At 35.7% G+C, this 17,598-nt stretch overlaps 1 protein-coding gene across 2 annotated transcripts in view; it reads right to left on the bottom strand.

Moving 5' to 3' along the window:
• Nucleotides 1–17,598, bottom strand: part of RSRC1 (arginine and serine rich coiled-coil 1) — a 449,299-nt gene that overhangs the window by 429,496 nt on the left and 2,205 nt on the right. For both annotated transcript variants that reach the window (XM_080796319.1, XM_080796320.1), the window contains exons 2-3: nt 10,966–11,161; nt 9,890–10,015 (exon numbers count right to left, since the gene is read on the bottom strand). In XM_080796319.1, coding sequence (XP_080652445.1) covers nt 9,890–10,015; nt 10,966–11,159 — 320 coding nt within the window. In that variant the 5' untranslated portion in view covers nt 11,160–11,161. The remainder of the gene's footprint in view (nt 1–9,889; nt 10,016–10,965; nt 11,162–17,598) is intronic.

Raw genomic sequence — 17,598 nt, 5'->3', positions numbered from 1 at the left:
ACAGGTTTCCAGTTTTGGAATGAGTATTTCATGGGGATAAAAGGAATAGCATAGGGAATATAGTCAACAGTACAATAATAGTGTTATACAGTGACAGATGATAGCTACACTTGTGGTGAGCTTAGCATAACATATAAATCTGTGGAATGGTTATGCTGTACAAACTAATGTAAATTGTATTTAAAAAAACACACACGGGGGTGCCTGGGTGGCTCAGCTGGTTAAACATCTGCCTTTGGCTCAGGTCATAACTTTGGGGTCCTGGGATGGAGCCCCACATGGGGCTCCCTACTGAGCAGGGAGCCTGCTTCTCACGATCCCGCTCCTGCTTATGCAGACTCTCTCTTTCTTTCTCTCTGTCAACTAAATAAATAAAATCTTTTGAGAAAATTGTTGAATCATTATTTTAAAAGAAAATCAACCTATATCTTATCAATTACTTTTTAAAATTTTTTAAAATTTTCATTGTTACAGTCATATTCTATTTGTTCATTGTATTTAACCTTCTTTTTAAGATATATAGATTTTTTTCTTTCTTTAAAATTTTGGGATACAGTTTCCTCTAACCGACCAAAATATGTCCTAAATCTAGTGTATGGCTTTGTTCTAGTCACCTGCCTGATTACATTCTGTCCCTTTTCTTTTTTCTTTTTTTTAATTTTTCTTCTTACCTTTTTCAACCAACATCATCTCTTATCAATTACTTTTTTAAAATCCTTTTTAATTTTCATTTTAAAGCCATATTCCATCACTTCATTGTATTTATCCTTATTTTTGTATATATATAAGGTTTTCTTTAAACTTGTAGGAAGCAGTTTCTTCTAAAAGGCCAAGATACACCCAAAGTCTAGTGTGTGGCTCTGTTCTACTCACCAGCCTGATCATATTCTTTTTTTTCTTCTCTTCCCCCCGGTTTTGGGTGTCTTCTGATTTGTTTAGTGTATATTTTTCTGGGGTTGCTGTTACCCTTTTAACATGTTGTTCTCTCAGCCATCTATTTTCCTCTGGACAAAATGACAAAATGGAAAAACTCACCTCAAAAAAAGACAAGAGACAGTACTGACTGCCAGGGACCTAATCAATATAGACATTAGTAGGCTGTTGGAACTAGATTTCAGAATGATGATTATGAAGATGCTAGCTGGTCTTGAAAAAAGCATAGAAGATACTAGAGAATCCCTTTCTGGAGAAGTACAATCGAACCAAGTCAAAATCAAAAAGGCTATTAATGAGGTGCAATCAAACACAAAGGCTCTAACTGCTAGGATAAATGTGGCAGAAGAGAGAATTAGTGATAGAGAAGACCAAATGATAGAGAATAAAGAAGCTGAGAAAGAGATAAACAACTACTGGATCACAAGGTGAGAATTCGAGACATAAGTGATACCATAAGGCAAAACAATGTAAGAATAAATGGGATCCCAGAAGAAGAAAGAGAGATGGATAGAAGATATATTGGAGCAAATAATAGTGGAGAACATCCCTAATTTGCGGAAGGAAAGATGCATCAAACTCCAGGAGGCACAGAGAACGCCCCTCAAAATCAATAAAAACAGGTCAATACCCTATCATCTAATAGTAGAAGTTACTAGTCTCAGAAACAGAGAAAATCCAGAAAGCAGCTTGGGAAAAGAGGTCTGCAACCTAAAACAGTAGGAACGTAAGATAGGCAGCAGACCTATCCGCAGGGGCCTGGCAGGCCAAAAAGGACTGGCATGATACATTCAGAGCATTAAACAAGAAAAATATGCAGCCAAGAAAACTATATTCAGCTAGGCTGTCATCCAAAATAGAAGGAGAGATAAAAAGCTTCCAAGACAAACAAAAACTAAAAGAATTTGTGATCACCAAACCAACCCTACAAGAAATATTGGAAGGGCTCCTCTAAGCAAAGAAAGTCTAAAAGTAACGTAGACCAGAAAGGAACAGAGACAATATACAGTAATAGTCACCCTACAAGCAATACAATGGCACTGAATTCTTATCTTTCAATAGTCACCGTGCATGTAAATGGGCTGAATGCCCCAATCAAAAGACACAGGGTATCAGAATGGATAAAAAAATAAGACCCATCAATATACTGTTTGAAAGAAACTCATATTAGACCCAATGACACCTCCAGATTTAAAGTGAGGGGGTGGAAAACCATTTACCATGCTAATAGACACCAAGAGAAAGTTGGGGTACCAATCCTAATCTAAAATTAGATTTTAAACCAAATACTATAATAAGAGATGAGAAAGGACACTATATTATACTTAATGGGTCTATGCAACAAGAAGATCTGACAATTTAACATATCTATATATCTATATATCTATGTATCTATGCCCCTAACATGTGAGCTGCCAAGTATATAAGCCAATTAATAACAAAATCAAAGAAACACATCGACAATAATACAATACTACTAGGGGACATTAATACTCTCCTCACTGAAATGGACAGATTATCTAAGCAAAAGGTCAACAAGGAAATGAGGGCTTTAAATGACACACTGGACCAGATGGACATCACAGATATATTCGGAACATTCCAACCCAAAGCAACAGAATACACATTCTTCTCTAGGGCACATGGAATATTCCCCAGAATAGATCACATCCTGGGTCACAAATCAGGTCTCAACTGGTACCAAAAGACTGGGATCACTCCCTGCACATTTTCAGACTCCAGTGCTTTGGAACTAGAACTCAAGCACAAGAGGAAGGTTGGAATGAACTCAATACATGGAGGCTAAAGAACATCCTATTAAAGAATGAATGGGTCAACCAGGAAATTAAAGAATTTTAAAAATTCATGGGAACAAATGTTCAAAATCTTTGGGATGCAGCGAAGGCTGTCCTAAGAGAAAAGTATATAGCAATACAAGCTCTTCTCAAGAAACAAGAAAGGTCTCAAGTACACAACCTAACCCTAAACCTAAAGGAGCTGGAGAAAGAACAGCAAAGAAAGCCTGAACCCAGAAGGAGAAAAGAAATAATAAAGATCACAGCAGAAACCAATGAAATAGAAACCAAAGGAACAGTAGGACAGATTGACACAACTAGGAGCTGGTTCGTTGAAAGAATTAATAAGATTGATAAACCCTTGGCCAGACTTATTAAAAAAGAGAGAGACAGAGTGAGAGAAAGGACCCAAATTAACAAAATCATGAATGAAAGAGGAGAGATCACAACCAACACCAAAAAAATACAAACAATTATAAGAACATATTATGGGCAACTATACGCCAGCAAATTTGACAATCTGAAAGAAATGGACACATTCCTAGAGATGTATAAACTACAAAAACTGAACCAGGAAGAAAGAGAAAACCTGAACAGACCAATAACAGCAAGGAAATTGAACCAGTCATCAAAAATCTCCCAACAAATAAGAGCCCAGGGCCAGATGGCTTCCCAGGAGAATTCTACCAAACACTGAAAGAAGAATTAATACCTATTTCTAAAACTGTTCCAAAAAATGGAAATGGAAGGAAAACTCTCAAACTCATTTCATGAGACCAGCATTACCTTGACCCCAAAACCAGACAAAGAACCCATCAAAAAGGAAAATTACAGACTAATATCCCTGATAAACATGGATACAAAAATTCTCACCAAAATACTAGCCAATAGGATCCAAGAGTACATTAAAAGGATTATTCACCACAACCAAATGGGTTTTATTCCTGGTTGGTTCAACATCCCCAAATCAATCAATGTGATATACTACGTTAATAAAAGAAAGAACAAGAACCATATGATACTCTTGATAAATGCCAAAAAGTCATTTGACAAAGTACAGCATCCTTTCTTAATTAAAACTCTTCACAGTATAGGGATGAAAGGTACATACCTCAATATCATAAAAGCCATCTATGAAAAACCCACAGCTGGTATCATTCTCAATGGGGAAAAAGTGACAGCTTTTCCCCTAGGGTCAGGAACACAGGAGGGATGTCCACTATCACCACTGCTGTTCAACACAGTACTAGAAGTCCTAGCCTCAGCAATCAGACAACAACAACACCAACAAAAATAAAAGGCATATGAATCAGCAAAGTAGTAGTCAAACTCTCACTCATTGCAGATGATATGATACTTTTTGTGGAAAACCCAGAAGACACCACACCAAAACTGCTAGAACTCATACACGAATTCAGTAAAGTGGCAGGATATAAAATCAACGCATCATGTTCTATGCTCACGGATTGGAAGAACTAATATTGTGAAAATGTCTATGCTACCTAAAGCAATCTACACATTTAATGCAATTGCTATCAAAATGCCATCAACTTATTTCAAAGAAACGGAACAAATAATCCTAAAATTTATATGGAAACAGAAAAGACCCCAAATAGCCAGAGGAATGTTGAAAAAGAAAACCAATGCTGATGGCATCACAATCCTGGACTTCAAGTTGTATTACAAAGCTGTAATCATCAAGACGGTATGGTACTGGCACTAAAACAGACACACAGATCAATGCAACAGAATAGAGAGCCCAGAAATGGACCCTCAACTCTATGGTCAACTAATATTTGACAAAGCAGGAAAGAATGCCCTATGGAAAAAAGACAGTCTTCTCAAAAATTGTGTTGGGAAAACTGGACAACCACATGCCAAAGAATGAAACTGGACCATTTCCTTATACCACACACAAAAATAGACTCTAAATAGATAAAAGACCTCAATGTGAGACAGGAATCCATCAAAATCCTTGAGGAGAACACAGGCAGCAACCTCTTCAATCTCACATCACAGCAACTTCTTCCTAGACACATCACCAAAGGGAAGAGAAACAACAGCAAAAATGAACTATTGGGACCTCATCAAAATCAAAAACTTTAGCACAGCAAAGGAAACCGTCAACAAAACAAAAAAACAACAGAATGGGAGAAGATATTTTCAAGTGACGTATCAGATAAAGGGCTAGTATCCAAATCTATAAAGAACTTCTCAAAGTTAACACCCAAAAAACAAATAATCCAATCAAGAAATGGTCAGAGGACATGAACAGTCATTTCTGCAAGGACATCCAAATGGTCAAGAGACTCATGAAAAAGTACTCAACATCACTCGGCATCAGGGAAATACAAATCAAAACCACAATTAGATACTATCTCACACCAGTCAGAACAGCTAAAATTAACCAGTCAGGAAACAACTGGTATTGGCGAGGATGAGGAGAAAGGAGAACCCTCTTACACTGTTGATGGGAATGCAAGCTGGTACAGCCACTCTGTAAGACAGTAAGGAGTTTCTTCAAGAAGTTGAAAATAGAGCTACCCTATGACCCAGCAATTAATTGCACTTCTGGGTATTTACTCCAAAGATACAAGTGTAGTGACCCAAAGGGGTACATGCATCCCAGTGTTTATAGCAGCAATGTCCACAATAGCCAAACTATGGAAAGACCCTAGATGTCCATCGACAGATGAACAGATTAAAAAAGATGTCGTATATATGTGCAATGGAATATTATGCAGCCATCAAAAAAGAGAAAGAAATCTTGCCATGTGCAATAATGTGGATGGAACTAGAGGGTATTATGCTAAGTGAAATAAGTCAATCAGAGAAAGACAATATCATATGATCTCACTGATATGTGGAAGCTGAGAAACAAGGCAGAGGATCATAGGGGAAGAGAAGAAAAAAATGAAACAAGACAAAACTGAAGAGGGAGACAAACCATAAGAGACTCTTCATCTCAGGAAATGAACTGAGAGTTGCTGCAGTGGAGAGGGGTGGGAGAGATGAGGTGGCTGGGTGATGGACAGTGGAGAGGGTATGTGTTGTGGTGAGGGCTATGAATTGTGTAAGACTGATGAATCACAGACCTGCAACACTGAAGCAAAGAACCCTGAAGCAAAGAATACATTATATGTTAATTTAAAATAAAAGAAAAAAATTTTTCACTAGCAGATTAGGAAAAATGTAATAGGACAACACATTCTATTGATAAGCCTGTAAGGAAACAGGAAACATTACTGATAGGAATTTGGCAAAACTTTAAACATATTTACCTTTTTATCTAGCAATCCTATTTCTAGGAATTTACCATGAAAAGATACCTCCAGGAATACAAAAATACTCATGTACAAGGTTATCCAATGGCAGCTTTTTAGTAACTACAGAATATGGAAAGTTTCCTTAATGTGCACAGCTAGGAGAGAAACTAAACTAACTAGGATATAGCCACACAATGAGAAACTAAGCAGCCACTCAAAAAAAAAAAAAAAAAGAGAAAGATTATTATTAATGGACATGGAGTGCTTTCCAAGATATATTAGTAAACAAAAAGAGTGAAGTACAAAAGAATATCTACATTATGCCACGGATATAAAGCTGTTTTGTTTAAAAAGAAACAGTGGAAAGCTAAAACACAAATAGGATTAGTTACCTACGCAGCGGTTAGGATTAAAAAGGAGAAAGGGAAGTGCTATTTCTCTGGTATACCTTTTTAGTATAGTGCTGTCTGTTGGAACCATATTAATGTTTCACCTACTAAAATAAAGGGAGGAAGGGGACCTGGCTGCCTCAGTCAGTAGAGCATGCAACTCTTGGTCTCAGGATGGTGAGTTCGAGCCCCATGCTGGGTACAGAGATTGATAAAAATAAATAAATAAGCATAATAAAATTAAAAATAAAAAAATAAAGGGGGGACAAATAAAAGTTTTAAATTTAGCAGGATAAAAAACAATATGAAATACAAACAAAAACAAACAAACCTAACTCTTTGAAGAAACTAACCGTAATGAAGTGAAGAAGAGAACTATATACCACCCCCACAGTAAAGATAAAAAGCATAAAAAATTATTGACTCTAGGGGTGCCTGGGTGGCACAGTCAGTTTAGCATCCAACTCTTGGTTTCAGCTCAGGTCATGATCTCAGGGCCCTGAGACTGAGCCCTAAGCCAGGCTCCATGCTCAGCAGGGAGTCTGCTTGAGATTCTCTTTTCCTTTGCCCCTCCAGCTTGTGCGCGCACATGTTCTTGCTCTATTTCTCTCTCTAAAAATGAATACATAAATCTTTTTTTTTTAAATTATTGACTCTTGTTTGTGTTTGTTTTTTTACAGGGGTACATATCAGCAATTCTGAAATTACTTTCTGTGTACTCTAGAACAAAGAAGTAAGTAAATGTACTGTAGATAACAGGAGCAGATTCTTCACTGTTGCAAAAGGAAGTGATATGTGTCACAACGTGAATACTTTGAGAACATAAAAATTATATTAAGATTAAAAAATTATAACCACTTGCTTACCCTATAACTTATCCCTAGAAACTGCAGCAAACTTCACACATTTGACTTCCTTCCTGCCATCTCCTAGAACACGCTTTATCTTTCAATTATTTTTTACATACATAACAAGTTTTCTGAAGTTTTGACTTAACACGACTGAAATCACTCATTTCTATTAAAAAGCAGAGATCATTAACAACATAGCTTCAGATTTAGAATCATATAGTACTTTGTTCTTTGAAAAACTCACTACTTTCATCTTCTCTGTTTAAATTATAGCCTTGGTAAACTCAAGGAATGAGTTCAATTTTCTTGTTAAACTCATTTAGTTCTTAAAATATATTTTCCAAAATAATATGTGTATAGGACATGGATAATGTATTTTCTCAAAATTTTAGACTTTTCAGTGACTTCTGATTAGTTACCATAGTTAAATGCCAACGTGTTGATGCAAAAAGTGGAGAAGTTGCTATTTTGAATAAACCTCTGAATTTGTTTTCTAATATACAAAATAAAGATATTACTGTGCATGGCACCTTAACAGAGTTACAAAACTCAAACTACTAAATGCATATATGCTAAATAGTTTGTAGTTGACTAGATATCACTGCTACTCTTTTTAAGGTCTTCTTTGCATTGCAAAGGAAGAGCAGTTAACATTTCCAGATTCCTCTTTGGAGACAGTTTTAAGTAGATGATTGGGCAGAAAAACAGCTTCCAGGTGAGTATCCTGAGAACCACTCACTTCGGTGCTACAACCTGAGAGAGTACTTAAAACTTCCAGTGACTCCTGAGCAAACAACCAGCTGCCATGCTTCAAGTTAAAATAATCAGTGACAACGTCCCTAATTCCCTGGAGTCTTCCAGTGGTTACAAAAGTTCCCTCTGTTAAAACCCTGATGCTTGGAATCAAACTATAAATGACTGATACATGTGATGATATATGGGAGTATATGAGAAAATACTTTATAAACTAAAAAAGGCCATAAAAAGCATGAATTATTATTTTTGTTCCCACTGATGGGAAACTTCAGTTGAAGTTGTTTTCTGATAATCAGCCTCTTTTTAGACAAATCAATACAACCAAAATAAAGCTTTCCTTCTACAAATCAATAAAACAATAAAACATTTTCTTGCTACAAAACCAAACACTCTACCTAATTTCATTTCCCCAATTAAACATACACTCAAACCAAGGCATGTTTACCAGCAAGGCATTTTGCTAGGTAATAAGAGGACCCCCCCCACTTCAAGAATTTACAATATATGAGAAAATCAAAACATAATATTCAAAATATAACTGTTAAAAATCAGGAGCCACATGTGATGGAGGGGGTCAAAAAAAGGAGGGCTTAAACCTGACTTGGGAGTGAAAAATCAAAAAAGGATTGAGAAAGAATTAAAGGTGAAATAGAACTAAACATTAAAGGATAGGAAGGTTTCACAAAGTACAGATACCGCAAGAAAGAAGAAAAAAGACCATGCTCAAAGAAACAAAGCTAGCAAATCGGGTACGTGAATGGAAAAAAAGGCATCTAACACAAGAGTGGCTTAGCCATGGAGTATGACAAACGACAGGAGGCTGAGGCCAAATAACACAAGGCCAGAAACCTAAACATTTGAACTGCACTGCTATTAACCAACTTCAGATTCACACAGTGATTTACAAAATTTTGTGCCCTAAATAACAAAACCAGGCTGCTAATATACCCCCACAAGTAAAGCCTAATAGTAGTACGAAGAACTAAGCAGACAAAAGAAACTGATCTGCCTAAAATGCTTTCATCCTAACATTCTTCTGCTCAAAAGTTTCTGAATGCCTCCTTTTATCGACCATCAATACCATAATCCCCGTCCTACTCAACCAAATTTTCTACCATTGCCCAAATGTACAACTGACTCCAGATAGGCTGTTCTCTTTATTACTGACCCTTGAGCACAGCAAAAAACACAGAGTATCAGTCTGTGTATTAGTATAATAGTCTAGCTGTGTATTAGTCTGTTCTGGCTGTGATAAGAAAATACCACAGACTGGACAGCTAAAACAACAGAAATTTATCTTTCATAGCTCTGGAGGCTTTAAGTCCAAAATGAAGATGCAAGCTGATGTGATTCCTGGTGAGGGCTGCCTTCCTGGTTGAAAAAATGGTAACTATCCACCTTTTCACAGTCCTCAAGTCGCCTTTCCTCTGAGTGCATACCCATAGAGATAGAAGACTCTCCCTTCCTCTTCATAAAGGCCATCAGTCCTACAGGATTAAAGCTCCACCCTATGACCTCATTTAACCTTAACCTTAAATACCTCCAATAACAACCCTATGTTCAAATATAGTTATATTGGGGGTTAGGACTTCAATATATGAACTTAAGGGAGACACAAACTCATTCCAATACACACAGAGGCAAGATCTTGAAAGATTTTACAGCTTCTCCACTTACATTCTTCAAAAATTTCCTCCATCATGTGAAAAAGCCCAGGCCAGCTTACTAGAGGATGAGAAGCCAATGATGATGAGTGACCCCAGAGGAGACTAGCAAAAGAACTACCAACTGAACTCAGTCAAAATCATAAAATTATGAGAACAGGAGTGACTGTTGCTTTAGATCACTAAGTTTGGAAATAGTCTGTTACATAGCCATAAATATCTGATATGACATACCTTCTTGTTCTGCTTTTTGACCTAGATCTCTGAACTCTATAGGATTTCCCTCGACCCCTTGAACGACTTCGACTTCGTTTTCTTCTAGAGCCATAAGAAGAGCTACTGCTTGATCGATGCCTGCGTCTGAAATAAAATATAATCAAGTGTCATTTGTATAAAAAAGTGTTTACAGGAACCTGGGTGGCTCAGTCGGTTAAGCATTTGCCTTCAGCTAAGGTCATGATCTCAGGGTCCTGGGATCAAGCCCCACATTGGGCTCCCTGCTCAAAAGGGAGTCTGCTTCTCCCTCTGCCCCTCACCCTGCTCGTGTTCTCTCTCTCTCTCACTCTCTTTCTCAAATAAATAAATGAAATTTAAAAAAAATGTTTACAGGCATTAAAGAGAAAGCATCTAGATTCTAAAGAATCACCTCATTTTTACTATTTCTCAATTCTTCCTAGAACCAAATAGAGAAAAAATGTTATTCTTCTTGAAGAGTCAGATGACTGATTTATAATTTAGTGACTGGATCAGCTACCAATTAAAACATTAGGGGTGCTCAGTGGATACAATCTTCCAAATATTATCAGATGTTATGAGAACTATACTAGTTAACATCTACAAAGAACAGACAAAGGAAGAAGGCACTAGACACATGAACTGGGCCTCGCAAAAAGGAAAACCTTTGGAGGAGGGACGTGTTGGACCAAATGGGTTAAGGAGAAAGGGAATTATAGGTCTCCAGTAATGAAATGAATAAAGCATAGGAATAAAAAGCAGAGCATAAGGAATACAGTCAATGATACTGTAATGGCGATGTAATGGGACAGATGGGATCTACACCTATGAACATAGCATAATTTATAAATTTGTCAAATTGCTAAAATATAAACCTGAAACTAATACAACATACTCAAATAAAAAACAAAAACAAAAACAAAAAAAAAAACCTTTTAGGTTGGGACTTAACCCTCATAAATATATAACTACTAAAAGAAAAAATGTTTCACCCAGAAAAATTAAAAGTACAAAAACATATGAACTCTAAAGAATGTTATTCTCATTACTATACAAAGGAAAATTATGAAAATCACCTTCTATCATATGAATGAGAACGAGGCTGAAGATCTCTGGACCAAGATCTTGACTTTGACCTTGATTTCCTTCCACCTTTCTTTCGGCTGTATGTTCTACTATCTGAAGAACTACTTGAAGATGACCGTCTACGGTGTTTCTTTTTTCTCTTGCTTCTGCTTTCTTCTTCAGTATCTGAAGACCGGCGTCCCATTTCTAAGTTCAAATTCAAAGAAAATTAGTCCTAGCACAATGGCACAATGGATGAAATTTAACATAATAATTATTGTAGAACTTGGTAAAAATTTAAAGGGTCTCATTTAAAGTAAAACTTTAAATGTACTTGGCTTATTGACAAGACATGAGGAATTGCTCTAGTACAGTCTTTGAGGATTATCAATTAACAGTTTTTAAAATTCATGAACTATTTAAATGTATCCATAACTTTTTCAAATGTCTCTCAAAAGAGTCATTCCTGAGAACAGCTCATTATAATAATTTTCTTTTATTTTAAGTTGCACTTATCATTAATTATATTATACTTGGTTTAGGGATTACTTGGTTTAGGAATCAACCACTAATCCTTCATTTCCACATTCCTTAAATATAAAAAGTATTTTACTAACTTTTAGAGTTACATTTTTCTAACTAAAAATTCTAAATTTTAAATGGATAAAACCTCATTAATTAATCATCAACAAAGTGCAAACTGAAACAATGCACTATCACCATTTCACTAGTGAAATCTGAGGGAGGGAGGAAATGTTCACTGCACTACTAAAGTTGGGGACACCTGGGCGGCTCAGTCAGTAAAGCATCTGCCTTTGGCTCAGGTCATGATCTAAGGGTCCTGGGATCCAGCTCTGTATTGGGCTCCCTGCTCAGTGGGGAGCCTGCTTCTCTCTTTTCCCCTCTCCCTACTTGTGCTCTGTCAAATAAATAAATAAAATCTTTAAAAAAATAATAAAGTACTAAAGTTGATGAGGTTATTGTAAAGTCAGTCAATTCAGCACACTGCCAGTTCCTATATAAAGTGATGGTATAATCCTTCTGAAAGCAATTGAGCAATTTAAATAGAGTCATAAAAATGTTGACTTTTTTTTTTTGACAAAGCAATCCTACTTCTAAGAATTTATCTGCAAAGTTTTTCTCAAAAGGAGACTATATTCATTATAGCATTATTAAAACCATATCTATAGAGACTGCAATTTACGAAAATATGCACCTATGAGAGGCGCCTGCGTGGCTCAGTCAGTTAAGTGTCTAACTCTTGATTTCAGCTCAGGTCACGATCTCAGGGTTGTGAGATCAACCCCTATGTCAGGCTCTGTACTGGGTGTGGAGCCTGCTTAAGATCCTCTCTCTCACTCTCTATCTGCTCCTCCTCCATATATATATGTATATACACGTATATATATACACACATACATATATATGTGTACGAATGAGTAACAGCAAAATTGAAAATAACTGGCAATTTTTTTTTAGATTTTATTTATTTGAGAGAGAGACTGAGAACACAAGTGGAAGGGAAGAGCAGAGGGAGAGGCAGAAGCAGAGGGAGAAGCAGACTCCCCACTGAACAGGGAACCTGATGTGGAGCAATTCCAGGACCCTGGGATCATAACCCAAGCCAAAGGCAGACTCTTAACCTGAGCCACCAACTCTCAACCAACTGCCCCCAAACTAATTGATAATACTGAAGTGATGAAACTGGGTAATTTTTTTTATTTTACACTATTTTCTATATGGCTATGGTAATGCTTGTATATTTAGTATACAAAAGGAAAAAAAAACTACAGAAAAAGAACTTAAGGTTTTTATACCTAAGAATTAACTTAGTTGATAAGAAGCTTACTTATCTTACTTTAAAGTTAGCCTTTATAAAGAGTCTCATATGCAATCTCACTTATTTTACCAAAATAGTTATTAGCTATCTTTCAATATCACATAAAAGCAAGATCCATTATATGTAATGGTTAAGATAAACCGTTAATGGATCACATAAATAAAAATCTCATGTTTCCCTTTAATATTTATTCAAAATAAATTAATATCATTACTATAAACAAAGCAATATGTTAAATTACAGCTTTGTTTTCAGAACGGTCAGACGAGGCATCCCCTCCCTAACTCTAATGCAATACCACTTGAAAACTGCTGTTAGGACTAATCCAAAATTCTAAGTTATTTACCTAGAACCAGAATTAGACTTTAAATATAGTTATGAACCTCTAAGATGTTCACAGTTCTAACATTTTACAGATAACAAAATATTGGAAAGACTTGGTTTTGAAACTTTCAGTAAATCACTAGTGTATCTAAACCAGCTTCCTCACTGAAAAATGACATTGCACTAGTTAAAAGATCACCATGACCCTTTCCAGCTTCAAAATTCTATGATTATGAAATTATACATATATAGATAATATAAATGTACATATATACATATTTAAATATTTACACATATATATAACATCTGTATATTTCCATTAAAGAATGTGTACGTAACTGGGTTATAACAATCACCTAAGTTTTCCTATTTCCTGGCTTTTCCTTCCTTTCTTGTTTTCATCTTTAGACAGTTATGAATTTTCTTTACCCATAAACAAACATTTAAATGAGTTTTTATTATAATCTTCTTATCTGGTTAAAAAATACTAAAATGAGTGTGAAAGGATAAAAAAGTGTAAATTCACAAGAATTAAGAGACAAAAAGAGAAAACAACAGGAACAGTAGACAAGAAATGTCAATAAATTTTCAGCAAATGAAAACCAGATGGAGGATCTAGAGCTAAGAAAGCTGAATATCACACAACTACAGAGAATTGCAACAAGAGAAAAGCCAATTCACACAGCAAAAATCAGAAAGGCTCAGGAATTTGAGAAACCAGATATCATAGCCAGCACAACAGGTCAAGACTAAAACACAGAGGAGTTGAAAATCTGTAAAAGAAGTAATCACCCAGGCCCCTTCCCTGACCCAAACCAGACAAGTGACTACTCCTCCCCAAACCCAGCAGGAAAGGTGGGGTTTTTTTTTTAAGGAAAATAATGAAACAATAAGCACAGGTCCAGGCGCACAGTAAAAGAGGGCAGAAAGATGCTAAACTAAAAGTTAAAAGAAAGTGAAAGTCTTCAGTCTAATGGGAAATACTGCAGCACTCAAGTGCTTGGATCCAAGAATTCTGGAAAAGGATTCTTTGCAAAAACTGAACAGTCAAAAAAGGTATGTAAATATTTGAAGCTCCACCCGGAAAAAAAGGCCAGGCTCTTATCCAATCACCCTATCACCAAGCCCACCAGTACCCAAACCCAAACCTTAAACACAGTAAACTTTTCTCTGTAAACTTTTAAAACTTTTTAGCAATTATACAACGAAAGGTGACCAGTCACGTGATGAAAGCCTTTATCCTAAGAGACAGAAACCAAAACAGAAAGAAAAAAAGCAACTTGTAGTAAACAAGAGACATGCAAAAAAAAATTACTGTTAATATCCCCAGAAACACATGAGAAGATGATCCAGCAAACAAGAATAGGAGGAACACTCAAAGAACAGGAAGCTTTAAATATAAGCAAATGATAATCTGTAATAAAAAATACAATAGGGTTAGAACATAAGGTCAAAGGACTCACAGAAAGGAGAAAGAAAAAGATAAAAAACAGGAGGTAAAAGAAGATCAATCTAGAAAATCCAATATCCAATCGATATGCATTTCATAAAAAAAGAATGCAGAAAGGAGATACAGAAAAACATCCAAAGAATAATTCAAAAGAATTTCCAGAATTGAAAGATATCAACTGCTTTAAATCCCCCAGAACAATGAATTAATAAAAGATTTACACCAGGGGCACCTGGGTGGCTTAGTCAGTTAAGTGGCCACTTTTGGTTTCAGCTCAGGGTCTCAGGGTCTCAAGGTTCTGGGACTGAGGTCCCCTCCCCACCTCAAGCTCCATACTCAGTGGGGAGTTTGCTTGAGGATTCTCTCTCTCCCTCTGCCCTTCCCCCAGCTCATGTGCAAGCTCTCTCTCTAAAATAAATAAATCTTTAAAAAAAAAAAAAAGACATATACTACACATAGCTCAGAAAAATACAGACAACAGCCATATACAGATCCTAGAAACTTCTTAAGAGAAAAAAATGGGGTAAAACAACACAAAAAACAAAAAAGACTTGCCTTCACACATCTAAGTGAGAATGACTTTCAACCTCTCTATATTCAACCCAATCATTGATCTAATGAGAGATCAGAATAAAGACACCTTCAAATATGCAGTCTCAAAATTATACCTTGCATTCACCCTTTCTTAGGAAACTACCAGAGGATGTACTCCACCAAAAGCAGAGAGTAAACCAAAAAGATGATCCAGATCCAGAAAATCTAACACTAGAGATAGGTATAAAGTCTCAGGATGGTATCGGGCTTAGGTATAAGAGATACATCAGAGAACAAGAAACAAAAATCCTTGCCCTCTAGCTTATGCTTGAAGGGAACAGCAATTCTCAAAATGGGGTCTGTAGGTCCCTGAGGGTCCTTAAAAACCTTTCAGAGGATCCAAGAGGTCAAAACTATTTTCACTATAATACTGAAACATGATTTATCTTTTTCACTGGGTTGACTTTTGTACTGATGATGTAAATAAAACCAATAATAGGCAAAACTGTTGGTGCCTTAACAGGAATCAAGGAAATGGCACCAAACTGTACTGTATGACCACTGTAGTGGTCATTATATTCTTCACTGCAACACACAGTTTAAAAGAAATTTTTTAAGACAGTTTCACTTAAGAATGTCCTAGATAGAACAGTAAAAATCATTAACTTCATAAATTTTAAACCTTGAACACACATCTTTTTAATATTCTGTATGATGAAACGGGAACTACACTTACCCACTGCTGCATATTAAAGAATAATGGTTATTTTGAGAAAAAGTGTTAATACAAACAAATTTCAAATTGAACAAGCTTTTATCGTGACACCATTTCTAAAGAACTAACTATGACTATTCAGACTTGGGTATTAGGCAGACATTTGCCCAAAAACCAATGAAGAGATTTTCTCATTTCAAGGAAAGCTGACATTATTTGTTACCCATGATAAAATCTGAGCTCTTAAGCAAAAATTAGGACTTAGGATAACTTGTATCCACCACCATGAGAGTGACAACTTCCCACTCAGTACTTGACGATTTCTGTGTTGAGATCAGTGGAATTTTTAAAATTACATAATAAAGACTCAAAATTCAGAAGGTATGCGTAACTCAGTGAACCACTATTATCCCACAGGCCTATTCAGAATCTCACAGCATCTTGCCTAGGTAAAAAAAATCCACTCACAGTATAAGACAAATCCATAGATTTTAATGTGATAGACTACAAAGTCATTGACATGTTTTCAAAAACCAGACTGCAACTAACCTTTAAGAAACTACTACTTGTCAAGTTTTAGTGTAGTATCAAAGAAGTAATTATCAGCAAAGGCTATTAAAATACTTTTTTCCAATACCATATCTTGTGAACCCAGATTTTCTTTATATATTTCAATCAAAACAACTCATCACAATGGAATGCAGGAGCAAATATAAGAATCCAATCATCTTCTATTAAGCCAGACATTAGAGGGTTGCAAAAGTGGAAAATAATGTCACTTTTCTCACTCAGTGTGTTCTGGAAAATATAGTTATTTTTCATATAAGTGTCTTATTTATGGTCATGTAATGGGCTTATTATTATTTTTAAGTGGATTAATAAATATTCAAAATCTGCTCATGTAATTGCTAGTAAGGCAGTATTTACAGATATAGCCCATATAGATAAAAGTTCTTGGAGTCCACAATAATTTCTAAAAGTGTAAAGGAATCCCAAAACTAGAAAGTTTGAGAACCATTGCTCTAAAGTATCTACAGTTATTTCCATTCTCCTTTCTTGTCCAGCTTGTTAAGTGCCCACATAAAGCATGAAGAAGTAGAAAAAAAAGGACACGGATTTAATTACATATCTTATTGTTGACTGGAAAAAAATAGAGAATAGGAGGTGGGTATACATTTTCCTTTGTTTTAATTTCAAACAACATAATTCACCCATAATAGAAGGAGGATTACATTTAACCCAGAAAAGTTAATGGTAGATATAAAGCCTTTCCTTACAGACACTAAATAAAAAGTTTAAAAACCATGTCACCAAACTATAAATACATTTTCAAGTAACATATTTACACTTCAGAAAAATTACTCTGAAGTATAATCAATCTCAAGAGACTGCAAAAGCCCCTACACTTATTGTAGTTAACTTCAAATATTTACTCAGAAAACTGAACAAGAGCAAATGAGAGACAGATCCAAAAATTGTCTTCTCCATCAATGACAGGTACTGAATTCCTACTCACCACCCTAGATATATATTCACTTCTGGATTTCCATAATATCATTGGCATATAATTGAATATACTTGCTCATTCAAGTCAAGGTCGTCAATTTATATTACACACTCCTAGTAAGAAAGAACTCCTTATACTTAACTCCACTGTATGGTACAGTACATGAAAAGGGACATTAATAACTCTTTCTGATAAGGGCAATAATGAACTGAGCAGAGACTTTTAGGAGCCCCACAAACTAAAAATTTTTCAATCTACTTGTAAACAGAAAACG

This window comes from Martes martes (genome assembly GCF_963455335.1).
Source record: "Martes martes genome assembly, chromosome: 1".
Taxonomy (NCBI): domain Eukaryota; kingdom Metazoa; phylum Chordata; class Mammalia; order Carnivora; family Mustelidae; genus Martes; species Martes martes.
The sequence above is the reverse complement of the archived record's forward strand: the minus strand, read 5'-3'. Positions and strand labels throughout refer to the sequence as shown.